At 39.8% G+C, this 27,500-nt stretch overlaps 1 protein-coding gene across 2 annotated transcripts in view; it reads right to left on the reverse strand.

Moving 5' to 3' along the window:
• The window catches only part of LOC133607759 (polypeptide N-acetylgalactosaminyltransferase 10-like), a 277,472-nt gene that overhangs the window by 166,825 nt on the left and 83,147 nt on the right, over positions 1 to 27,500 (reverse strand). For both annotated transcript variants that reach the window (XM_072913784.1, XM_061962698.2), the window contains exons 2-3: positions 17,048 to 17,150; positions 16,794 to 16,932 (exon numbers count right to left, since the gene is read on the reverse strand). In XM_072913784.1, coding sequence (XP_072769885.1) covers positions 16,794 to 16,932; positions 17,048 to 17,150 — 242 coding nt within the window. The remainder of the gene's footprint in view (positions 1 to 16,793; positions 16,933 to 17,047; positions 17,151 to 27,500) is intronic.

Consider the following 27,500-nt stretch of genomic DNA (forward strand, 5'->3'; position numbering starts at 1 on the left):
TAAACCATGGTATGCGAATGCTCCCATTAAAATCTCCTGATGATTGAGGGTACCCCCCCTCATGAAACAGGCCTGTAGAGATGAAATTGTCTTGTGATTTTTTTTTTTCCCACACATACATATATTGCGCTCTACTACGGTATTTTTTGGATAACCTTATTAAGACATATATATATATATATATATATATATATATATATATATATATATATATATATATATATATATGTATGTGTGGGAAAAAAATCACAAGACTATTTCATCTCTACAGGCCTGTTTCATGAGGGGGGGTACCCTCAATCATCAGGAGATTTTAATGGGAGCATCTCCTGATGATTGAGGGTACCCCCCCTCATGAAACAGGCCTGTAGAGATGAAATAGTCTTGTGATTTTTTCCCCACACATACATATATTGCGCTCTACTACGGTATCGAGCACTATTTTTTGGATAACCTTATTAAGACATATATATATATATATATTAGGGCTGCAACTAACGCTTAATTTGATAATCGATTAATCTGTTGATTATTACCTCGATTAATCGATTAATAATCGGATAAAAGAGACAAACTACATTTCTATCCTTTCCAGTATTTTATTGGAAAAAAATAGCATACTGGCACCATACCTATTTTGATTATTGTTTCTCAGCTGTTTGTACATGTTGCAGTTTATAAATAAAGGTTTATTTTGGGGACGGCGTGGCAAAGTTGGTAGAGTGGCCGTGCCAGCAATCGGAGGGTTGCTGGTTACTGGGGTTCAATCCCCACCTTCTACCATCCTAGTCACGTCCGTTGTGTCCTTGGGCAAGACACTTCACCCCTTGCTCCTGATGGCTGCTGGTTAGCGCCTTGCATGGCAGCTCCCGCCATCAGTGTGTGAATGTGTGTGTGAATGGGTGAATGTGGAAATAGTGTCAAAGCGCTTTGAGTACCTTGAAGGTAGAAAAGCGCTATACATTTATCATTAAAAAAAAAAAAATAATAATTTTTTTTTAAATAAATTGCCTCTGCGCATGCGCATAGCATAGATCCAATCCATGACTAAATTAATCGCCAACTATTTTTATAATCGATTCTAATCGATATAATCGATTAGTTGTTGCAGCCCTAATATATATATATGTATGTATATATATATATATATATATATATATATATATATATATATATATATATATATATATATATATATTTGTAATTCAGAAATCGCATTATCGTTGACAAATTTTTTTATATATATTTTTTTTATTATTATTACAAATCTTGTAACATTTTTACTTGTTCTTTTTATCGAATTTAAATTGTTCCCTTAATAGAATTTTTTCATGTACATTTTTTGTGAAAGGACGTATTTTATCGCGACACCGTAAATACATTTTTCTCATAAAATTGCCACAAACTGTTATGAAATGGTAATTATTCAACATAAAACAAATGTTGAATGAAAACCATTTTACCTTAACATTTCTTAACACTACGATATATTATTCTTGGGAAATAGGATGTTTTTGCAACATCTTAAAACCATTTTTTCTCTATAAAATTGCAACTTTTGTGTTAGACTGTTACACCAGTTGTGATGAAATAATTCAACATTATGACTGGTTGAATACAAAACAATTTGATCATAATAAGACATTAACTTTTTTTTGTAATATAACATGTTCTTGCTAAATATTTTATGCAACGCTTTTTTTTTTTTTAGAAATTCTAATAAATTTGCAACTTTTCTGTTTGGTTCGTACAACTTAGTGTCATGAAATAATAATTCAACATTACAACTTAAAAAAAAAAATCTCAGATGAAAACTATCATAGTAATTCATCGTAACAACACTATTTTGTAATATTACGACATATTCTCATAAAAGTACGACACTTTTCTCACAACATTACTTTTTTTGTAGTCTGTGTGGTCTGTTTTTTTGTCTTTGCGTGTTTGTGTGTGATCTCTTAACAAAACTACTTTTTGTCGTTTGATCAAAAATGTTAGAACCTGTACTCATGAAATTAACATTACAACTTTATCAAAACTATCCATTAAATACATGTTTTTCCTCTGAAAAAAATAGTGAAAATAAGGAATTCCTAATATAATAACAACATATTATGATACAAACTTTACGGATTTATTCTGGAAGAACTAACAGAATTTTTGTGTGGAAACATTTGGTTGGATCCTTTCCTATGGCTTTAATGTCACGACATGTTTGCCACCCAGATAGTAACGCAACAACACAACATCGGATAACTTGACACGTAATTAGTCAGCCTCAGTGTCTAATGAAGTGTATAAAATACACAACAAGGCGGAAGTGAGTGACACCCGTGTACTGGCATTGATGAACAAACACACATCTGATACTACCTTAAAATGTAGAAAATTGCTTGGTCAACCTGATAAATTGTTGCACCTTTTACCGTTGTTGACATTCTTTATAAACGGCACGGTAATGGAATAAACTGCAAAAATACTGGCTTTTACAGGCTGTGCACAAGAGCCGTTATCCTTGGTAAAAGTTGGTAATCATTTTGTTTGCTGGATAAGTTACATTGAAAAACATCCCATAATTACACAAGTACAATTCAACATGTCCAAAAGGACGTAGGGAGAAGTTCAGTTCAGTTCAGTTTATTTCGAAGATGTAATTACAATGTACTGCATCACATTTTTCCAGTTATTTCATTATAGCACGTCCGAAAAGGAGTACGAAGAAGTTGATCTTATTTAATCCTACCCCTTTTCATATTGTAGCAGTTTTATACCATTTCTTTGTTCTCTGTTTGTAACAGAACAGTGAATAAATAAACTATGAATAAATACATTTACCATAAGTAAGTTAACCAAAATGTAATACATAAAAAATCATTATCTATTTTTTTTTTAAAGGTTCAATCAGCGTTCTCACTAAGGTGCGCACCTGCGCAATTGCGCACTGCTCACGCGTCCTCTGCGCACAGCAAATCTATGCCGCGCAAAAAATCAAATCCTACTCTAAACAAAATAAACAAATCGTTTGTTTTGTATGATTTTGCAGTAACAGGTGACGAAAGGCGGCCACAACAGATAAAACAATGTTTGTCAACACTTAAATTATTGTAACGTCTGTGGAGACACTTAAAGGAGGACAGGAATTCGATCGGTCCCTTTATTTATCCAGACTTCGACCCCCACCAGTTCGCATACCGGGCGAACAGGTCCACAGAGGACGCCATCGCTGTTGCTCTCCACTCTGCTCTGAACCACCTGGAGCAGCAGCAGAGCTACGTCCGGATGCTCTCTGTGGACTATAGCTCTGCCTTCAATACAATAATCCCGGACAGACTCTGCAATAAACTGGACACTCTTGGCCTCCCCCCTCTCACAAACGCCTGGATAAGGGACTTCCTAACGGACCGACCCCAGAATGTGAGACTTGGCCCGCACCTCTCATCCTCCCGCACGCTGAGCATCGGCTCCCCACAGGGCTGTGTGCTGAGCCCCCTCCTCTACTGCCTTTACACCCATGACTGCAGTCCGGCCCACAGTGACAACCTTACCGTCAAGTTTGCCGACGATACCACAGTGGTCGGGCTCATCTCCAGGGGTGACGAGGCTGCCTACAGAGAGGAGGTCCTGAAGCTGACGGCCTGGTCTTCGGAGAACAACCTCGCTCTCAACACCGGCAAGACCAGAGAGATCATCGTCGACTTCAGGAGGAGCAGCACCGACCCTGCCCCCCTCTACATCAACGGCGAGCGGGTAGAGAGGGTCCACACCTTCAGGTACCTTGGAGTCCACATCTCTAATGACTTCTCCTGGACAGTCAACACCACATCAATCATCAAGAAGGCTCAGCAGCGGCTACACTTCCTTAGAGTCCTCGGGAAATACAACCTGAAGCCTGACCTGCTGCTGACCTTCTACCGCTCGTCCATCGAGAGCCTGCTGACCTACTGTATTACGGTATGGTACGGCAGCTGCACTGCAGCAGACAGGGAGAGGCTGCAAAGAGTGGTCAAGACGGCTCAGAAGATCATCGGCCGCCCTCTCCCCTCTCTGACGGACATCTACACCTCCCGCTGCCTCAACAGAGCCAGTGCCATCATCAAAGACAGCACCCACCCTGGCTCTGACCTGTTCCACCTGCTGCCCCCTGGGAAGCGCTACAGGTGCATTAAAACCAAAACAAACAGGCTAAAGAACAGCTTCTTCCCCAGGGCCATAACCATCCTGAACGGACTGCCCCATTGTCCCTCATAACTGCCTTCTCTTCGGTGCAATAACCCATTCCACCAACCACCCTGTTTTTGTTTTGTTTTTTCATGTATATATTCATTTCACACCATATTCATTGCACTTCTACATTTTTTAAATTTTTATATATTTGCACATTGTTTTTCTAGCATGCACACATCGCACTGTATGGAATGGCCTCAATCTCGTTACCTTGCGTAATGACAATAAAGCTGATTCTGATTCTGATTTAGCGAAATTGTTTGTCGGCCATAACCACACCAAAACAATGTGTAAAATACTTTTATCGAGCAAAACTGGTCATTCTCTGCCGTACAAACAAACCCAAAAGCAACTCTTTGTCATCTGTTATATCAACAGCAGCCGCTTGCTCTCTCTCTCACCTGCACCAACACATACACTAGGTTCCGCAGCCTCCGAAGCAGAACCTCGAGGTTCTGTAACAGCTTCTTCCCTCAGGCCGTAAGACTCTTGAACGCATCATAATTATCCACTCAACTCCCCCCAAAATGGATTAACTCGCTGGAATAAAAAAGACAATATAACATACATCCATAAATGTGGACGCATGTGAAAAAGTGCAATATATTTATCTGTACAGTAATCTATTTATTTATTTATATATATTTATTTATTTTATATATATATTTATATATTATTAATATTTATATTTATATATGCACCTTATTGCTTTTTTTATCCTGCACTACCATGAGCTTAAGTAACGAAATTTCGTTCTTATCTGTGCTGTAAAGTTCAAATTTGAATGACAATAAAAAGGAAGTCTAAGTCTAAGTCTAAGTCTACTATGGCAGTGGTTCTCAAATGGGGGTACGCGTACCCCTGGGGGTACTTGAAGGTATGCCAAGGGGTACGTGAGATTTTTTTTTAAATGTCTGTTAAAAAGAATAGTGAAAAGAAATGCAACAATGCAATATTTAGTGTTGACAGCTAGATTTTTTTGTGGACATGTTCCACAAATAGATGTTAAAGATTTCTTTTTTTGTGAAGAAATGTTTAGAATTAAGTTCATGAATCTAGATGGATCTCTATTACAATACCCAAAGAGGGCACTTTAAGTTGATGATTACTTCTATGTGTAGAAATCTTTATTTATAATTGAATCACTTGTTTATTTTTCAACAAGTTTTTAGTTATTTTATTTTTATTTTTTTCAAATAGTTCGAGAAAGACCACAACAAATGAGCAATATTTTGCACTGTTATACAATTTAATAAATCAGAAACTGATGAAATAGTGCTGTATTTTACTTCTTAATCTATTTTTTTCAACCAAAAATGCTTTGCTCTGATTAGGGGGTACTTGAATTTAAAAAATGTTCACAGGGGGTACATCACTGAAAAAAGGTTGAGAACCACTGTACTATGGCAATTAGCCACTGGTGCGTTTATGGCCACACAAAAAGTTGGACAACTCCAACACTACAAGTAAAGTGTAAATTTCAGGTCGTTATACTATGACTCCTCAATCAGTGTGCTTATTCTACTCTCATTTGTTAAGAATGTTATTTTTTGGATATTAATCATGAAATTATGTTACAGGATTACATAATTGCTAATTAAAATATTTATTTTACGGACAGAAAGTTAATAAACACTTCATCTCATGCAACATGTGAATGTTTTAAGGGGAACTAAATGTGATCTCTGAAAGGGGTACACCATCTTTCCAAAGCAGGACCCCCACCCAGGCATAAAATACTATAGTGCATAGCTGATTAAAAAAAAAAAAACAATATCTAAGTGGGCCAAATCACATATATTAGAAAATAATCTCTTGAAATTGACTTGATTATTATAATAAGACATTTAAATTGTTATGTCAGGTTTGAGACAAATGTGCTGCTGGTATGGCCACAGTGTGCACGTCTGTATTCCACTGAATGCTCAGGGTGTTTGTGCGTTTGCTCACACACATGAAAAATTAGAGGGAACATTGGGTTCAATATATTTATAATTGTTCTTCTTTGTACTTTCTGAACACTTCTAGTTTGAACAACATCTTAAACTGAATCATATTGGTGCTTTGTTTAATTTCCTTGTGTAATCCCTTCCATAATTTAATTCCACATACGGATATGCTAAAGGTTTTAAGTGTTGTACGTGCATACAAATGTTTTAAATTAGATTTTTCTCTAAGGTTATATTTCTCCTCTTTTGTTGATAAGAATTGTTGTACATCTCTTCTGCTCACTAGTGTTACCATATCTGAGTTATTGTGCAGAAATATGGGGAAACAACTACAAATGTGCAATTCATTCACTAACGGTGTTACAAAACAGATCAATTAGAATAATACATAATGTTGGATATAGAGAACATACAAACACTTTATTTATTGAATCAAAAATATCGAAATTCAACGATTTGGTGCATTTGCAAACAGCTAAAATTACGTACAAAGCAAACTATAACCTGCTACCCAAGAATGTACAACAATTCTTCTCAACAAAAGAGGAGAAATATAACCTTAGAGGAAAATCTAATTTAAAACATTTGTATGCACGTACAACACTTGAAACCTTTAGCATATCAGTATATGGAATTAAATTATGGAATGGATTAACCAAAGAAATCAAACAAAGCACCAATATGATTCCGTTTAAGAGACTGTTCAAACTACAAGTCTTCACAAAGTACACAGAACAATAATTATGATAAACATCTTGAACCCTTTTTTTTCTTCTTTTTTTTAGATAAAAGTTAATTTATGTATTTAATATTTGTTTACTTACTATGGTATATTATTTATTTATTATGTATTCACTGTTCAGTTACAGAGAACAAGGAAATGAAATAAAATTGCTACGGTATGAAAATGGGTAGGATTAAATAAACTCGGCTTCTTCCTACTCCTTTTCGGACGTGCTGTAATGAAACAACTGGAAATATGTGATGCATTATATTGTATCGTATGCATGTTCCAAATAAACTGAAACTGAAAGTCCTTTTTAACTTTACAAATGTAGTTTTTATAGGCAGAACCTATTTAATCCACCTCCTTCTGTGTCTCAGAGGTCAACGAGTGTTAGTTTGGTTCTGACACACAATCGTTCTAATAAAAACTTTCTCAAACAAGTCAAGGGTGGAAATACGTTTGGAGGCCAACTGGAGTGTGGAAGCATCTTTAAATTTGTTTCCCACAGTGAGGTCAGGAAGTAACAGCAAAGCACTGAAGACTGAACGGTGACAATATTTATAGTGCTGCAAACATTTTTTTATTTTCAGCGGTGTGTCCTTTAATGAGTCAGAAGAGAGAGAGAGAGAGAGAGCAGTATATGTTTTGCTTCATTTTTTTTTTAGCTTTTCCTTACGACATAGCCCTGTCCACAGAACAAAACCTGTTCCAGAGCTGTCGTTGTTGTTCACACATTCTGCAGAGGTGTTGACTTTGAAGGTTAGTGGTGATTGCCGTTGTCAAGAAGAATTGGTTTCCAAACAACCAACAGTATGTAGTACAGTAGGGCTGCACGGTTAATCAATTCCATATCGAATTAAGTAATGATGACGATGGTGATCAAAAGAACATTGATTTAACGATGTTCCTTTACAAACCTTTAGTAAAATGTGTACTGTTGTCAAGGCTGGAACCCATTATTCATGTTTACATTGTTTCTTTAAGAGAAATTTGCTTCAATATACTAACTTTTCTATTTACAAACCCTGTTCAAGAACTAATGAAGTTCGTAAATCAAGGTTCCACTGGATTTATTTCACTGGAAGGCAAAACAGGAGACAAGAGCAGAACAGAGACTCCAGGCTATGGCTTCTTCTAAGCACTATAGCTAGCATTGATTCTTGATTACTAGGGTTGCACGGTATACCGGTATTAGTATAGTACCGCAATACTTCCCATCCATCCATCTTCTTCCGCTTATCCGAGGTCGGGTCGCGGGGGCAGCAGCCTAAGCAGGGAAGCCCAGACTTCCCTCTCCCCAGCCACTTCGTCCAGCTCTTCCTGTGGGACCCCGAGGCGTTCCCAGGCCAGCCGGGAGACATAGTCTTCCCAACGTGTCCTGGGTCTTCCCCGTGGCCTCCTAACGGTCGGACGTGCCCTAAACACCTCCCTAGGGAGGCGTTCGGGTGGCATCTTGACCAGATGCCCGAACCACTTCATCTGGCTCCTCTCGATGTGGAGGAGCAGTGGCTTTACTTTGAGCCCCCCCCCGGATGGCAGAGCTTCTCACCCTATCTCTAAGGGAGAGCCCCGCCACCCGGCGGAGGAAACTCATTTCGGCCGCTTGTACCCGTGATCTTGTCCTTTCGGTCATAACCCAAAGCTCATGACCATAGGTGAGGATGGGAACGTAGATCGACCGGTAAATTGAGAGCTTTGCCTTCTGGCTCAGCTCCTTCTTCACCACAACGGATCGATACAGCGTCCGCATTACTGAAGACGCCGCACCGATCCGCCTGTCGATCTCACGATCCACTCTTCCCTCACTCGTGAACAAGACTCCGAGGTACTTGAACTCCTTCACTTGGGGCAAGATCTCCTCCCCAACCCGGAGATGGCACTCCTCCCTTTTCCGGGCGAGAACCATGGACTCGGACTTGGAGGTGCTGATTCTCATCCCAGTCGCTTCACACTCAGCTGCGAACCGATCCAGTGAGAGCTGAAGATCCTGGCCAGATGAAGCCATCAGGACCACATCATCTGCAAAAAGCAGAGACCTGATCCTGCAGCCACCAAACCAGCCTTGACTGCGCCTAGAAATTCTGTCCATAAAAGTTATGAACAGAATCGGTGACAAAGGGCAGCCTTGGCGGAGTCCAACCCTCACTGGAAACGTGTCCGACTTACTACCGGCAATGCGGACCAAGCTCTGACACTGATCATACAGGGAGCGGACTGCCACAATCAGACAGTCCGATACCCCATACTCTCTGAGCACTCCCCACAGGACCTCCCGAGGGACACGGTCGAATGCCTTCTCCAAGTCCACAAAACACATGTAGACTGGTTGGGCAAACTCCCATGCACCTTCAAGGACCCTGCCGAGAGTATAGAGCTGGTCCACAGTTCCACGACCAGGACGAAAACCACACTGTTCCTCCTGAATCCAAGGTTCGACTATAATTTTGGTACGATACCGTCTCTGAAACGTACCGGTCCCGCACCCTCCCGCGCCCGTGTCGAAGTCACGTCGTGACATTGCTGGATTACAAGCAGACGAGCATGTTCTGCGGCGCACAATCACGGAGTATTTACAAGCAGACATAGTGTGAAGACAGAAAAGGGAGAACGGACGCATTTTGGCTTAAAAACTAAAGAAAAAGGTGAAGTTATAACACTGACACGCCCACCGGAAGAGGTGCTTTAAGACATGGCTAACTAGCGAGCGGCTAACGTCCATCCACCGGCAGTGTTTTAGCTACTTCTAAATCACTAATCCTCACCTCCATGGTGACAAATAAAGTACATTTCTTACAAGTATCATCCCTGCAGGACGAGGAATAGCCAAACCTGCTTCACTACACACCGTAGCTCAACGGCATCAAAATTAAAATGTAAGTCGGTGGATCTACACCTGACATCCACGGTGATGATATCAAGTACAGGCACGTATCTAGTCGATACTACTATGATTACGTCGATATTTTTTGGCATCACAACATCTTTCGTTTTTAAAAAATGTACATTATGTTTATAAACTCAGGAAATATGTCCCTGGACACATGAGGACTTTGAATATGACCAATGTATGATGCTGTAACTACTTGGTATCAGATCGATACCTAAATGTGTGGTATCATCCAAAACTAATGTAAAGTATCAAACAACAGAAGAATAAGTGATTACCGTATTTTTCGGACTATAAGTCGCAGTTTTTTTTTCATAGTTTGGGCAGGGGTGCGACTTTTACTCAGGAGCGACTTATGTGTTAAATTATTAACACATTATCGTAAAATATCAAATATTATTATTTAGCTCATTCATGTAAGAGACTAGACGTATAAGATTTCATGGGATTTAGCGATTAGGAGTGACAGATTGTTTGGTAAACGTATAGCATGTTCTATATGTTATAGTTATTTGAATGACTCTTAACATAATATGTTACGTTAACATACCAGGCACGTTCTCAGTTGGTTATTTATGCGTCATGTAACGTACACTTATTCAGCCTGTTCACTATTTTTATTTATTTTAAATTGCCTTTCAAATGTCCATTCTTGGTGTTGGGTTTTATCAAATACATTTCCCCCAAAAATGCGACTTATATATGTTTTTTTCCTTCTTTATTATGCATTTTCGGCCGGTGCGGCTTATACTCCGGAGCGACTTATACTCCGAAAAATACGGTATTACATTTTAACGGAAGTGTAGATAGAACATGTTAAAAGAGAAAGTAAGCAGATATTAACAGTAAATGAACAAGTAGATAAATAATACATTTTCTACCACCTGTCCTTAATAATGTTGACAAAATAATAGAATGATAAATGACACAATATGTTACTGCATATGTCAGCAGACTAAATTAGGAGCTTTTGTTTGCTTATTTACTACTAAAAGACAAGTTGTCTAGAATGTTCACTATTTTATTTAAGGACTTAACTGCAATAAGAAACATATGTTTAATGTACCCTAAGATTTTTTTGTTAAAATAAAGCCAATAATGCAATTTTTTGTGGTCCCCTTTATTTAGAAAAGTACCGAAATAATTTAAGTACCGGTACCAAAATATTGGTATCGTTCCAACAGTATTGCTTACCAAGACTGGGTAGTGGCATTTTGCTGTCTGAGGCGATGCACATTTCCTGTCCATCACTTTATTTTTTATTTTTATTTTTTACAAATTGTGAACGTAACCGAAAAATTCCATTATGAATAGTGAATACATGAGCCGTTAAGAAAGAGAAAATACCGATCTGTGGGAGAAAGTGTAAGATGTGTCTCAGCCCTTTCCTAAAAAACATCTCTGCACCAATGATGTGCTTTTTAAGCCCGCCAAAGAAAGGCTGGGATTTTTTTTTTTTTTTTGATGGAGTGCCAATCTCTAAGATAACCTGCTTACTGCAGTCTTGGCTGCGATTTAAACCTGCAGTCCTCTGTGGCCTACCTCAATTCACAAGAAACTGCTCATCTTGACCCTAAAGGATATGTTGTGTTGCAGAAAAATGGCCATTTTGTCCGAGGGTTATTGGGTACATGACTAGAAGCAATTGAAATCAAGTGTTTTTTGGCTGGACGGCGTTGCACGACCTGTAAAACCGACTGATGTGACACTTGTCACTTATAAAAACATGGACATTACTGTAACTGTGTTGTGTGATGGCTATTGCATTTAAAGGGCCCCCTATTATGTGAAATAGACCTTTTAATGATGTTCCAAGAGTAATACAGTATGTGTCCCGGGAGCCTGTTTATGAGCACAAAACGTGATAATAATCTGCTGTTCGTGCTTGAAGCAGGCTTCGCAACATATAACAAACCCTGGAGCTATGCCAGCTATCATTTTGTTATTATATATATATATATTTAAAAAAAAAAAGTCTACCCTAGTATGATGTCGATGTATTAACATAACTGTAATGTTAGCACCATAGCTCCTCCTATCTCACCCCTGAATTGCTCCACTGGACACCAAAACTAATTTTTTGCCCTCAAGTTATTATTGCTGGGTATTGTGGCCAAACAGCTCAATTTTTGTTTCATCTGACCACAGAACTTTCCTCCAGAAGGTCTTATCTTTGTCCATGTGATGTCAGATGAAACAAAAATTGAGCTGTTTGGCCACAATACCCAGCAATATGTTCGGAGGAGAAAAGGTGAGACCTTTAATCCCAGGAACACCAAGCCTACCCGTCAAGCATGGTGGTGGTAGTATTATGCTCTGGGCCTGTTTTGCTGCCAATGGAACTGGTGCTTTAAATGGGACAATTAACAAGGAGGATTACCTCCAAATTCTTCAGGACAACCTAAAATCATCAGCCCGGAAGTTGGGTCTTGGGCGCAGTTGGGTGTTCCGACAGGACAATGACCCCAAACACACGTCAAAAGTGGTAAAGGAATGGCTGAATCAGGCTAGAATTAAGGTTTTAGAATGGCCTTCCCAAAGTCCTGACTTAAACATGTGGAAAATGCTGAAGAAACAAGTCCATGTCAGAAAACCAACAAAATTAGCTGAACTGCACTAAGAATGGTCAAAATTTCAACCAGAAGCTTGCCAGAAGCTTGTGGATGGCTACCAAAAGCGTCTTATTGCAGTGAAACTTGCCAAGGGACATGTAACCAAATATTAACATTGTTGTATGTATACTTTTGACCCAGCAGATTTGGTCACATTTTCAGTATACTCATAATAAATTCATAAAAGAACCAACAATCATGAATGTTTTTTGTGACCAACAAGTATGTGCTCAAATTAGTCTCTCATAAAAAAAAAAAATAGTTGTAGAAATTATTTGAAACTCAAGACAACCATGACATTATGTTCTTTACAAGTGTATGTAAACTTTTGATCGCGACTGTACATATACTTTGCTAAGAAATAGCAATTGCTGAAGGACCAGAAATGACGTATACGCTTTGGCGTTTTGCACGAGTTTTTAACGTGAGTTGAAAAATAACGCTAAAGTAGATCCACGCTGATGTCCGTGTCTCCTTTATTTAGCAGCCATAAAAAGATTAGAAACCTCCCAAATATATTACACTAAATATATTCATTCATACATACATTATATTATATTACATTACATTACAGGACATTATACATTTGTTTTTACATTAAAAAATGTCATTTTTAAGGTGTGGTGGCTTTTATTTTTAAAAGTAGTAGTAATATTAATAGTACCGTATTTTTCGGACTATAAGTCGCAGTTTTTTTCATAGTTTGGCCGGGCTCCAATGCGACTTATATATGTTTTTTTCCTTCTTTATTATGCATTTTCGGCAGGTGCGACTTATACTCCGGTGCGACTTATACTCCGAAAAATACGGTAGTAGAAAAGTCCTTGTTCATTTACGGAATCCGGTCAACTTTGTCAAAGTGTGATGATCCGTTGCCCGGATCATGTTTTGTTTTAGTTTAAGACCCCCTTAGTTCTGTTTCAGCACCCCTGGGTTTGTGTTTCTTGGTTGCCATGGGTGCTGATTATTTTCACCTGCCTCTGATTACCTGCTCCCGGGCACTAATCAGAGAGTTATTTATTCCTGCCTTTCGCCACACTCGGTCTGGCTGTTTTGTTTCCTTCATGCAACATTTACATTTGATGATCCTTACTTCTTGTTTGTGTTTTTGATGCTAAGCCTTTCCATAGCTTTGCTTTAGCTTCCCGTGCTATCTGCACGCTTTTCCTGCATTTTTGTATTCTTGAATGATTTATGGAAAATAAATAATTTTCCTACCTGCACCCTGCCTCCGGAGTTCCATCTGCATCTTGGGGAAACGATCCGCGCATTACCATGCCACCCAAGCGTAACAGCTAGCCTAGTTTAACACAATTTATTTCTCACCTCTAAAGGGGCTATTTAGACTTTGTAAAAAAAAGTTTAAAAGATTCATGACCAGAGGTGTAACGATAAACGGTAATAATAACAACCGCGGTAATACTCCTGACGATTATTGTTACTGTTCAAATTAATTATTTGTAACGCACTTTTCACTTTAATACATCTTAAAGCTTAGCCATTGAAACAGATAAAATCCTAAAACTCAAACACTATCTGTGAAGCGTAAGAAACAAAATATGCAAAATAGTGGGGTTTCTAAAACTGTCTATTTGTTTTAGTTATTTAAAAAAGATACTAGGTCGAGAGATTTCAGTGTGTGTATTAGTACCGTATTTTCCGGACCATTGGGCGCACCGGATTATAAGGCGCACTGCCGATGAATGGTCTATTTTTGATCTTTTTTCATATATTAGGTGCACTGGATTATAGGGCACATTAAAGGCCTACTGAAACCCACTACTACCGACCACGCAGTCTGATCATCAATGATGAAATTTTAACATTGCAACACATGCCAATACGGCCGGGTTAGCTTACTAAAGTGCAATTTAAAATTTTGCGTGAAATATCCTGCTGAAAACGTCTCGGTATGATGACGCCAGCGCGTGACGTCACGGATTGTGGAAGACATTTTGGGACAGCATGGTGGCCAGCTATTAAGTCGTCTGTTTTCATCGCAAAATTCCACAGTATTCTGGACATCTGTGTTGGTGAATCTTTTGCAATTTGTTCAATGAACAATGGAGACAGCAAAGAAGAAAGCTGTAGGTGGGAAGCGGTGTATTGCGGCCGTTTGCAGCAGCAACACAAACACAGCCGGTGTTTCATTGTTTACATTCCCGAAAGATGACAGTCAAGCTTTACAATTGGCCTGTGGAGAACTGGGACAACAGAGACTCTTACCAGGAGGACTTTGAGTTGGATACGCAGACACGGTACCGTGAGTACGCATGCAGCTGCGGCTTCCAAACATTTGATCGCTTGCCCGTACGTGCGTGCCGCTATGTGCATGTCACGTACGTAACTTTGGGGACTTTGGGGAAATATATGTGCTGTATGAACTTTGGGGAGGTGAACGGTACTTTGGGCTGTGGGATTGAGTGTGTTGTGCAGGTGTTTGACTTGTATTGGTGGGTTATATGGCCGGGAGGGGGCAGGTGTTTGTTATGCGGGATTAATTTGTGGCATATTAAATATAAGCCTGGTTGTGTTGTGGCTAATAGAGTATATATATGTCTTGTGTTTATTTACTGTTTTAGTCATTCCCAGCTGAATATCAGGTTCCACCCGCCTCTCACAGCATCTTCCCTATCTGAATCGCTCCCACTGCCCTCTAGTCCTTCACTCTCACTTTCCTCATCCACAAGTCTTTCATCTTTGCTCAAATTAATGGGGAAATCTTCGCTTTCTCGGTCCGAATCGCTCTTGCTGCTGGTGGCCATGATTGTAAACAATGTGCAGATGTGAGGAGCTCCACAACCTGTGACGTCACGCTACTCGTCTGCAACTTCCGGTACAGGCAAGGTTTTTTTTATGAGCGACCAAAAGTTGCAAACTTTATCGTCGATGTTCTCTATTAAATCCTTTCAGCAAAAATATGGCAATATCGCGAAATGATCAAGTATGACACATAGAATGGACCTGCTATTCCCGTTTAAATAAGAAAATTGCATTTCAGTAGGCCTTTAAAGGAGTCATATTATTATCATTTATTTTCTAAATGTAAAACACTTCCTTGTGGTCTACATAACATGTAATGGTGGTTCTTTGGTCAAAATGTTGCATAGATCATGTTTTACAGATCATCTTCAAGCCGCTTTCTGACAGTCGCTTCCGGATGCGCCGTTTTGTGGGCGGTCTTATTTACGTGGCTCACCTTCGGCAGCGTCTTCTCCCCGTCATCTTTGTTGTAGCGGTGTAGCGTGCAAGGACGGGAGTGGAAGAAGTGTCAAAAGATGGCGCTAACTGTTGTAATGACATTCAGAATTTCCTTAAAACAATAACGGAGCAGCATCTCCTCACCCGGAAACAACAACACAGGAAATGTGTCCCGTGAAAAACCGTCCGACCGGAACTCTAATAACTAAAGTTCCTTGGGTGAATAATGTAAAGTCACTATACCGGTATGTTTTAGCGCTTTCATGGCGAGTTTACTGACAGATATAAGTAAGAACTTTAGACTACTTTATATTAAAAATGGCAACAGCGGAGGATGAATGTGACACAACAAGAAGATAGAGGAAACAGAAGAAGCTTATTGACTCGCGGACCCGCGTAATTTTTCAGGACTTCTACAGATCCCAAATACAGGTAAGAAAAGTTGCTTTTGCATAATATTGCGAAACAAAACGCCAGGTAATATGTCTTACCTTATACACACACCATTATAATACTCGTATGTTTAATGCGCCGACAATCCTTCAAGTGGTGCGGCTTCATAGCTTACCAAAGTCGTAGTAAAACATTTTGATAGCTTTTTGAGCGCCGTGTGTAATGTTCTATATTTTCAATGGAACATTTAAAATGTTGGTGTTGTTTACTTGAGACATATACTGTTTTTATCTAACAAACTGTTCTTAGGGTAATTTATATTTGCTTTTTAAATGTGTATTTTTATTTCTGTTTTAAATGTTATTTTTTTCGTCTGTCCTTTGCCTCTATTTCTTTGTGATGTACAGCCCTTTGTTTTTCAACTGTGCTTATCTTTAAACGGCTTTATAAATAAAGTTGGTAAGGTATGGTATGGTATTGCAATCATATTGCAGTCTACACTTATCTCTTATGTTTGACTGCCATCTACTGGTCACACTTATGATTACACCATGTACCAAATAAAATAGCTTCGAGGTAGTGTAAGCTCAACCAAAATGTATTCCTTACATTAGGCGCACCGGGTTATAAGGCGCACTGTCGAGTTTTGTGAAGAAAAAAAAGATTTAAAGTGCGCCTTAAAGTCCGTAAAATACGGTACTTTTTGAGCACATTCGACAGTATCGTGGTAATAATAATGATAATCGTGGTGTTAAACGTTCATATTGTTACATCCCTATTCATAACTCATTAAGACTCACTTTGGATGGCGTATGTCAGGGATGGAGCGGTTCAGGGAGATCCTGTCGCTCACGTAAATGTTGAAGCCGTTCTCCCTGTAGGCCTGGTCAACCCGGTCGGCGTCCGTGAGCGGGAATGCTTTCCCTTGTTCACCATTTCCTAAATCAAACAGTTTGCACTCGCTCAACATACAGTAAAAAGCTGCAAGATTTCAATTCAATGTTTAAATTACATTATGCAAACATGTACGAGTCATTGCTGACGAGGGACTGACCGGATCGGGCGGCATCCCTTTTGATTGCTTCGTAGTTATGCCAGTCTTTCCTCGAAACGCTATCTCGTCCGTTTTGATTGTCTTTCCGTAGTCGATTCAAACCCTGAAAAGAAGAATGACATAAGCATATAACGACAAAAAACCCCACATCAGACGTGGAATGCACGGAAAAAATTACTTTGTATATCAACATTATTATCCCACTTTGCAGCAAAAAATAATGTGTTCTTGTAATGCAGATGTACAATCAATCCACAAAGTTTTATGACAATCAGTGATGTAAAGCTGCCAAGAAGCTAACAAACCAACAGTTTTGTTGAGAAACTGCATTTATTCGGTTGTTAGTGTTGGGGCAGACTATGACATTTTTACAGAAAATGTCTGTTTTTCGCAAACAGACAGTGATGATAACCACTCCATCCATCCATTTCCTACCGCTTAATCCCTGCGGGGTCGCGGGGGGCGCTGGAGCCTATCTCAGCTACAATCGGGCGGAAGGCGTGGTACACCCTGGACAAGTCGCCACCTCATTACAGGGCCAACACAGATAGACAGACAACATTCACACACTAGGGCCAATTTAGTGTTGCCAATAAACCTATCCCCAAGTGCATGTCTTTGGAGGTGGGAGGAGAACATACAAACTCCACACAGAAAGATCCCAAGCCCGGGATTGAACCCAGGACTGCTCAGGACCTTCGTATTGTGAGGCAGACGCACTAACCCCTCCTCCACCGTGCTGCCCATGATAACCACTAAAATTTCCTAAAATGCAAAATTAGCATGCTAACCAACTGATTAAATCCAGACCCAAGATAGCTATAATGCTTCAAGATGTGAATTATTCACAATCATTTCCTAACAATTAACATTATCTGTCATTTACAATAATTTATGCAGCAATCATACACATGTCGTATGATTCTGTTAAAAAAAAAAAAAAAAAAAAAAAAAGCACAGCAAGTTTATTTAGAGAGCACAATTCATTTGTATACAAGGCAATTCAAAGTGATTTACAGAAAATTACAAAAAGGCAAAAAATAAATAAAATAATTATAAAAATAATTAAAATCAAAACACAATCATCATAGAAACAATCATAATTAAAATTAAAATCAAATATTGTAGGTAAAATACCTTCAGTTGCACAATTAAATCATATGCACTGCTCAGTGGCCTTGTGGTTAGAGTGTCCGCCCTAAGATTGGTAGGTCGTGAGTTTACCGGCCAAGTCATACCAAAGACTATAAAAATGGGACCCACTACCTCCCTGCTTGGCACTCAGCATCAAGTGTTGGAATTGAGGATTAAATCACCAAAATGATTCCTGAGCGTGGCCACCGCTGCTGCTCACTGCTCCCCTTACCTCCCAGGGGGTGGAACAATGGGATGGGTCAAATGCAGAGGGTAATTTCACCACACCTAGTGTGTGTGTGACTATTATTGGTACTCAGGCTGGATTTGAACATTGCCAACATCAGAGACCTGTCTCACATCTTCAGGGAGACTATTCCAGATTGTAGGAGCATAAAATTGAAACGCAGTCTCACCGTGTTTGGTCCTGACTCTGGGCACCAGCAGGAGACCACTCCCTGAGGTTCTCAGAGCTCGAGATGGTTCATATGTCTCTAACACAAGACCATGAAAAGACTTGTACACAAGGAGAGCTGTTTTAAAGTCTGTTCTCTGAGTAACAGGAAGCCAGTGCAGTGACCTAAGCACTGGACTAATATGGTCGTATTTCCTGGTTCTAGTCAGGACTCCAGCAGCAGCATTCTGGATGTACTGCGGCTGCCTTACAGCTCGTTTAGAGAGCCCGGTGAGAATGCTATTACAGTAGTCTAACTCAGTGTTTTTCAACCTTTTTTGAGGCAAGGCACATTTTTTGCATTGAAAAAATCCGTAAGCACGCCACCAGCAGAAATCATAAACTCGGTTGACAGTAAAGAGTTGTTGTCGCAATTGTTGGATATGACTTTAAACGATAACCAAGCATGCATCTCTATAGCTCTTGTCTCAAAGTAGGTGTACTGCCACCACCTGTCACATCACGCCCTGACTTATTTGGAGTTTTTTGCTGTTTTCCTGTGTGTAGTGTTTTAGTTCTTGTCTTGCGCTCCTATTTTGGTGGCTTTTTCTCTTTTTTTGGTATTTTCCTGTAGCAGTTTCATGTCTTCCTTTGAGCGATATTTCCTGCATCTACTTTGTTTTAGCAATCAAGAATATTTCAGTTGTTTTCATCCTTCTTTGTGGGGACATTGTTGATCGTCATGTCATGTTCGGATGTACATTGTGGACGCCATCTTTGCTCCACAGTAAGTCTTTGCTGTCGTCCAACATTCTGTTTTTGTTTACTTTGTAGCCAGTTCAGTTGTAGTTTTGTTCTGCATAGCCTTCTGTAAGCTTCAATGACTTTTCTTAGGGGTACTCACCTTTTGTTTATTTTTGGTTTAAGCATAAGACACCTTTTTACCTGCACACTGCCTCCCGCTGTTTCCGACATTTACAAAGCAATTAGCTACCTGCTGCCACCTACTGATATGGAAGAGTATTACATGGTTATTCTGCCGAGCTCTAGACAGCACCGACACTCAACAACAACACATCATTTGCAGACTATAATTACTGGTTTGCAAAAAATATTTTTAACCTAAATAGGTGAAATGAGATAATCTCCCACGGCACACCAGACTGTATCTCACGGCACACTAGTGTGCCACGGCACAGTGGTTGAAAAACACTGGTCTAACTTGCTGGAGACAAAGGCATGGATAAGTCTTTCTAAGTCTGCTTTGGACAACATTCCTCTGATTTTGGCGATATTTTAGTTGGTAAAAAGCTGCTGATGTTCTTGACACAATGTGGCTGTTAAAATTCAAGCCCGAGTTCATTATTACCCCTATTTCTAACCTGTCTATTAGGTTTCAGGGAGACTGTCTCAAGCTGACTAATAATAGTTTCCATTTGCTTCTGTGGGCTACAGACAAGGATTTCAGTTTTGTCTGAGTTTAGCTGAAGAAAATGGTTTCGAATTCACACACTGATCTGTTCCATGCAGCAACAAATTGAATCAACTCAGATATGTTAAAAAAAAAATAGAGCTAAATCATTATTGCTGTGATTTTATGTTTCGATGGCATTTTCTTAGAGCCACTCCTGGCACAACTGGCAGAATTTTATCTGACCATTTGGAACGCATTACTAAACCAAGATACCACTGTACTAATGAATTAGTGTTCCCTCTCCACTTTGCGGTTCACTTCAGTATATCGCAGATTTCTTTAGTATCATTGAGCACATTGAGTAACCATTTAGGTTTCATGTTAAAATGACGTAGGTTTTAGAGGAGTGGTTCTTAACCTGAGTTCGATCGAACCCTACGGGTCTGGTGAGTCGGCCTCAGGGGTTCGACGGAGCCTCCGCCGCGGAGGTCAAGACACACCCGACTCATCGTGTAAATACAAACTTCTCTCTATCAGCGTATTATGGATACCCCCAAACAATGTTCCCTCTAATTTTCCATATGCTTGAGCAAATGCAAAAACTCCTTGAGCATTTAGTGGAGCACATGTGAGCGACGTCAAACATGCACATGAACTGTGGCCACACCAGCAGCACACCAGTCCCAAACCTGACTAAATAACAAGTTAAATGTTTTATTATTATAATCAAATGACAGCAGTCATTTCCATGAAGATTATTTTCTAATTTAAGTGTTTTGGCCCACTTACAATGACAATAACAAAATATATTGTTTTTCATGAGCTGTGTACTAGGTGGGGGGTCCTGCTTTGGAAATAATTTGTACCCCTTTCACATATCGCATTTAGGTCTCACTAAAACATTCACATGTTGCACAATGAGATGTAAACATTGCATCATGTCTACATTCCTGTAACTTTCTGTTTGTAAAATATATCTTTATTAGTATTTCTTTAATATAATAACATCATTTCATAATTAATATTTATAAATTATGATTAAATTAAGAAAAAACGTGTAATTTTTCACTAAAGAAGGGTTCGGTGAATGCGCATATGAAACTGGTGGGGTTCGGTACCTCCAGCAAGGTTAAGAACCACTGTTTTAGAGTATATGAAGGGTTTTAGGCGCATTTATAGTTTTTATTGCGTGTGAAAGCTGTGTGGAGTGTGTGGAGGTAGGCCTGGGCCAATAATAAATTTTGCAGGATGATATATTGTCCTTCTATTTATTGCCGATAAATGGTATGAATGTCAGCATTATTTTGAGACCAACTTAAAGGGGAACTGCACTTTTTTTGGAGGTCCTCTATTCCGCCCATAAAACGCAATAAATACCGAACCAAAACACGGCAACAAAACCCCATTTACATTTTGTAACTCAAATATTAACCAAGTATTAGTGATATTGTTGTTATAAGTGCTAGTGTAGACAAACTATAGTGGCGCTATGGTCATGAGCTTGCGCGCAAATGTTGACATGATCGACTAACGAGCTGCTTCCTCGTTTTCTCGCTCGTCAAACTTTATTCTAGACCATAAATCATGTCTCTCACCTGGATAGTAGAAGGATGAAAATGTATTCCGAAAAGTTGGTACACTTTGACAGCCAATTTAGACGCGGAAATGGCGAGAACGACACAAAATACGCTCGGTTCCACCCCCCTTTTCTTTACGTGGGTTATGAGTCATTCTTCATCTAAATGGGAATATATGAACATCCAAGCAGTCGTCATCCTAATGACAGCATACCTTGTGCAGTAAGTGTTGTTTTAACATGTTTGTTGGCTTTCATGAAGTCTGCAGTGATTAATGATAAGTGATGATTTGGGAGAAAAAAAAAGGAATGCTGCGATGCGTTTTTGAAATTAATGTGCTTTGAATGCTTAAATTTAGCAAAAATATGTAAATATTAGATGTTATTATAAATGTGCCTGATAATACACTACATATATAAGTACAGTTCCCTTTTAAGCACTAATGTAATGTAATTTTGATATAATAATAATATTAATAATAATGATAATACTAATACAAGTATGGCGATATGGCAGAAAACATTTTTGTTCATATCATCTGATCTTGATTAATATCCCAATTTCTTTTGCATTGTGTTTAACACGCCAGTTTTAAAGCATCTCTACTAAAAATTAAATAAATTAGGGATTAGGTCAGGGGTCGGCAACCCGCGGCTCTTTAATCACTCTGATGCGGCTCAGCTGCATACTTGCCGACCCCCCCGATTTTTCCGGGAGGTTTCCGGATTTCAGTGCCTCTCCCGGAAATCTCCCAGGGCAAACATTCTCCGATTTTCACCCGGACAACAATATTGAGGGCGTGCCGTGATGGCACTGCATTTAACGTCCTCTACAACATGTCGTCGCGTCCGCTTTTACACCATGCTATCTGCGTGCCGGCCCGGTCACATGTAGTATGCGGCCTCTGCTTACACACGTAAGTGACTGCAAGGCATACTTGGTCAACAGCCATACAGGTTACACTGAGGGTTGTGATATAAACAACTTTAACACTCTTACTAATATGCGCCACACTGTGAACGCACACCAAACACGAATGACAAACACATTTCGGGAGAACATCCGCACTTTAACACAACATAAACACAACAGAACAAATACCCAGAATGCCATGCATCCCTAACTCTTCCGGGCTACATTATACACCCCCGCTACCACCAAACCCCGCCCACCTCTACCAACGCACGGAGGGGCGGGGGGGGCGGGAGCGGGGTTGTATAATGTAGCCCGGAAGAGTAAAGGATGCATGGGATTCTGGGTATTTGTTCTGTTGTGTTTATGTTGTGTTACGGTGCGGATGTTCTCCCGAAATGTGTTTGTCATTCTTGTTTGGTGTGGGTTCACAGTGTGGCGCATATTAGTAAATTAGTTAAAGTTGTTTAAACGGGCACCCTCAGTGTGACCTGTATGGCTGTTGAACAAGTATGCTTGCAGTCACTTATGTGTGTCTGCAGAAGCCGCATACTACATGTGACTGGGCTGGCAAGCTGTTTGTACAGATTGTAGAGGGCGTTAAAGGCAGCGCCATCATTGCACGCCCTTATTATTGTTGTTTGGGTGAAAATCAGCAGATATTCGAGAGAATAGTTGCTCTGAAATTCGGGAGTCTCCCGGAAAAATTGGGAGGGTTGGCGAGTGTGATGCTGTCAAGCGGCATTCATATAAAACTCGTGGGCCGCACTAACATTACATTTTCATATTAAGGTGCGGGCCGTGTGTCTGAGACCCCTGGTTTATGCATAGCACAAAGCAAAAAAAAACTTTGTATGCAGTGTTATTTCATTTTAAATTTCAAAATAGTTTTGTGGCTCCCATTGTTTTCTTTATTTTGTGAAACGGGTCAAAATGGTTCTTTGAGTGGTAAAGGTTGCCGACCCCTGGATTAGGTCAATATTTACTTAACATACTGAGTAAATAAAGCAAAGTAACTCAAAGCAATAAACTTGTATTTCTTTTTTTTTTAAGGTCGATAACTTTTAGTTATCCTAAATAAGTAAAACAATAGGGTTCAATCTCTCTCCTGTGCTAGTTTGAAGCCGACAAACGCGCTCAGAGGAGATAATGTTTAAAAAAAAGGTGACTGTTTTGACCCAACTTTTGTTTTGAAGGGGGAATTGCAAACTTCCTGTTGATTTTTGCTGAAGGATGTCAATATATGAAATGTAGGTCTAAGTGGGACCTACATAGAGGTTTTTGTTTCATGTCGCTACGACATTCCTACTGGAAGTTACAAACAGTTGTGTCTGTGTTTTCTCCCTAGGGGGCGCTAGAGGAGATAATGTTTAAAATAAAGGTGACTGTTTTGACCCAACTTTTGTTTTGAAGGGGGAATTGCAAACTTCCTGTTGATTTTTGCTGAAGGATGTCAATATATGAAATGTAGGTCTAAGTGGGACCTACATAGAGGTTTTTGTTTCATATCTCTACGACAGAAGTTACAGGCAGTTTTGTCTGTATTTCCTTCCTAGGAGCAGTTTTGTCTGCGTTTTATTCCTAGGGGGCGCTAGAGCGCAATTTTGAGTTTTGGGGTTTGGTTTTTTTTATTAGATCGCAATATTCGCCAGTCCTGATGTGTGTGTCCAGTTTGGTGAGTTTTGAAGCATGTTAAGTGGGTCAAATTACAGCTCAAAGAGGCAAAGGTGACTGTTTTTACTAAACTTTTGTTTTGAAGGGGGAATTGCCAACTTCCTGTTGATTTTTGCTGAAGGATGTCATTGTATGAAATCTAGGTCTAAGTGAGACCTACATAGAGGTTTTTGTTTCATGTCGCTACAACATTCCTACTGGAAGTTACAAGCAGTTTTGTCTGTGTTTTCTTCCTAGGGTGCGCAATTTTGAGTTTTGGGGTTTGTTTTTTGGATTAGACCGCAATTTTCGCCAGTCCTGATGTGTGTAGAATTTGGTGAGTTTTGAAGCATGTTAAGGGGGTCAAATTACAGCTCAAAAAGGCGGCGGTATAATAATAATAAAACCTTACAAATACAATAGGGTCCTCTGTCCCAAAGGGACATTCGGTCCCTAATAAAGTGGCCTCTTGATAATCGAGGGAACACTGCACATGAAAAAATTACACCGTTATCCTAACTATTTGGGGGGAAAACAAGCATCTTATTGACATGAGAAAAGGTATTGCGTGCATGGTTGAACCAATAACCATAATCAATCTAGAAACCTGAGATCAACTCAGTTTCCTAGCGCTACGACTTGTGAAATGTTTTTTTTTTTTTTTAAATCCACTTATACCACCGGCTTTTCTTTCCTGACAATATCCGTGACAGTGAAGAGATTTCTCCCGAGCAGCAGCCTCCACCGAGAGCTTTCCCACAGAAAGTATACTCTCCTATTTCACGCTTGGCGAACTAGTGAGGTGAATATCAATTGCCGTGACGCACTAAACAGCAGAAGTTTCATGTACATAGCGGCGCACACCACGGCTCGGAGCTGTCACTCAACATGCAAAAAGAGAGTTTTTGATTTTGTTCATCCGCTTAGTCATTTTACATGCTAAGTGACTTTAACTTACATTGCAGCATGATTTAAGGATCACAGCACAATGCAGGACTAATTAGTTCAACAGGAAGACGTAATTAGCCTGGTGCTTTAAATACAAATGGCACGAGTAACACGGCACAATTACCATGAATTATTAACCCGTCTGCTGGTTCACGGTAATATGACACCGAGTGTGTAGGTGTGTGCTCATTGTCAGTGAGACTTGTTATGTACACATCATGAACACTATTATTCAAATATGTCTGACATTTGTTCAATGTCTGATGTTAAAGGGGAACATTATCACCAGACCTATGTAAGCGTCAATATATACCTTGATGTTGCAGAAAAAAGACCATATATTTTTTTAACCGATTTCCGAACTCTAAATGGGTGAATTTTGGCGAATTAAACGCCTTTCTAATATTCGCTCTCGGAGCGATGACGTCACAACGTGGCGTCACATCGGGAAGCAATCCGCCATTTTCTCAAACACCGAGTCAAATCAGCTCTGTTATTTTCCGTTTTTTCGACTGTTTTCCGTACCTTGGAGACATCATGCCTCGTCGGTGTGTTGTCGGAGGGTGTAACAACACGAACAGGGACGGATTCAAGTTGCACCAGTGGCCCAAAGATGCGAAAGTGGCAAGAAATTGGACGTTTGTTCCGCACACTTTACCGACGAAAGCTATGCTACGACAGAGATGGCAAGAATGTGTGGATATCCTGCGACACTCAAAGCAGATGCATTTCCAACGATAAAGTCAAAGAAATCTGCCGCCAGACCCCCATTGAATCTGCCGGAGTGTGTGAGCAATTCAGGGACAAAGGACCTCGGTAGCACGGCAAGCAATGGCGGCAGTTTGTTCTCGCAGACGAGCGAGCTAAACCCCCTATCGACCCTAGCTTCCCTGGCCTGCTGACATCAACTCCAAAACTGGACAGATCAGCTTTCAGGAAAAGAGAGCGGATGAGGGTATGTCTACAGAATATATTAATTGATGAAAATTGGGCTGTCTGCACTCTCAAAGTGCATGTTGTTGCCAAATGTATTTCATATGCTGTAAAGCTAGTTCATGGTTGTTAGTTTCCTTTAATGCCAAACAAACACATACCAATCGTTGGTTAGAAGGCGATCGCCGAATTCGTCCTCGCTTTCTCCCGTGTCGCTGGCTGTCGTGTCGTTTTCGTCGGTTTCGCTTGCATACGGTTCAAACCGATATGGCTCAATAGCTTCAGTTTCTTCTTCAATTTCGTTTTCGCTACCTGCCTCCACACTACAACCACCCGTTTCAATACATTCGAAATCTGTTGAATCGCTTAAGCCGCTGAAATCTGAGTCTGAATCCGAGCTAATGTCGCTATAGCTTGCTGTTCTTTCCGCCATGTTTGTTTGTGTTGGCATCACTATGTGACGTCACAGGAAAATGGGTGTTTATGACAATGGTTAAAATCAGGCACTTTGAAGCTTTTTTTAGGGATATTGCGTGATGGGTAAAATTTAGAAAAAAACTTCGAAAAATAAAATAAGCCACTGGGAACTGATTTTTAATGGTTTTAACCATTCTGAAATTGTGATAATGTTCCCCTTTAAGTTAAAGTTGAAGTACCAATGATTTCACACACACACTAGGTGTGGTGAAATTTGTCCTCTGCATTTGACCCATCCCCTTGTTCACCCCCTGGGAGATGAGGGGAGCAGTGGGCAGCAGCGGTGGCCGCGCCCGGGAATCATTTTTGGTGATTCCAACCTTTGATGCTGAGTGCCAAGCAGGGAGGTAATGGGTCCCATTTTTATAGTCTTTGGTATGACTCGGCCGGGGTTTGAACTCACAACCTACCGATCTCAGGGCGGACACTCTAACCACTAGGCCACTGAGTAGGTTTATACACCTGGATTTCGATTTTAACTAGTCTGTTTATGTGTAAAGAATTTTGACAAGTTCCGACATCAAATTAAATAACTGACCAGAATTGTTACATTTTGAATTACTGAACAACTCATTCGTGAACATAATACTAACACTTACACACTCCAACTAGTAACATATGGCATACGCACACCCTTGAAATGGTTCAGGTCATATCTGGAAAACGGAACTTTTAAGATCCAAATTGATGATTTGGCTTCGGCCTACGCTCCCTTGTCCTGTGGTGTCCCTCAGGGTTCAATCCTGGGACCAATCCTAATTTCAGTGTACATCCTGCCCATTCAACACATTAGAAAATATATATAATATATCATATCATCTTAATACGGATGATACGCAAATCTATGTCCCTTTAAAAAAGAAAAGTGACACAAGTTGTCTTGAGGACATAAAAGTATGGTTGGCGGGAAACTTTCTAAACTTAAATGAGAACAAGACGGAAATTATCTTATTTGACTCAAAAGTAAAACAGAATGCTCCCCCCAGTGACCTGGACCCTAATGCCTTATTT

This window comes from Nerophis lumbriciformis, linkage group LG09, assembly GCF_033978685.3.
Source record: "Nerophis lumbriciformis linkage group LG09, RoL_Nlum_v2.1, whole genome shotgun sequence".
Lineage (NCBI taxonomy): Eukaryota > Metazoa > Chordata > Actinopteri > Syngnathiformes > Syngnathidae > Nerophis > Nerophis lumbriciformis.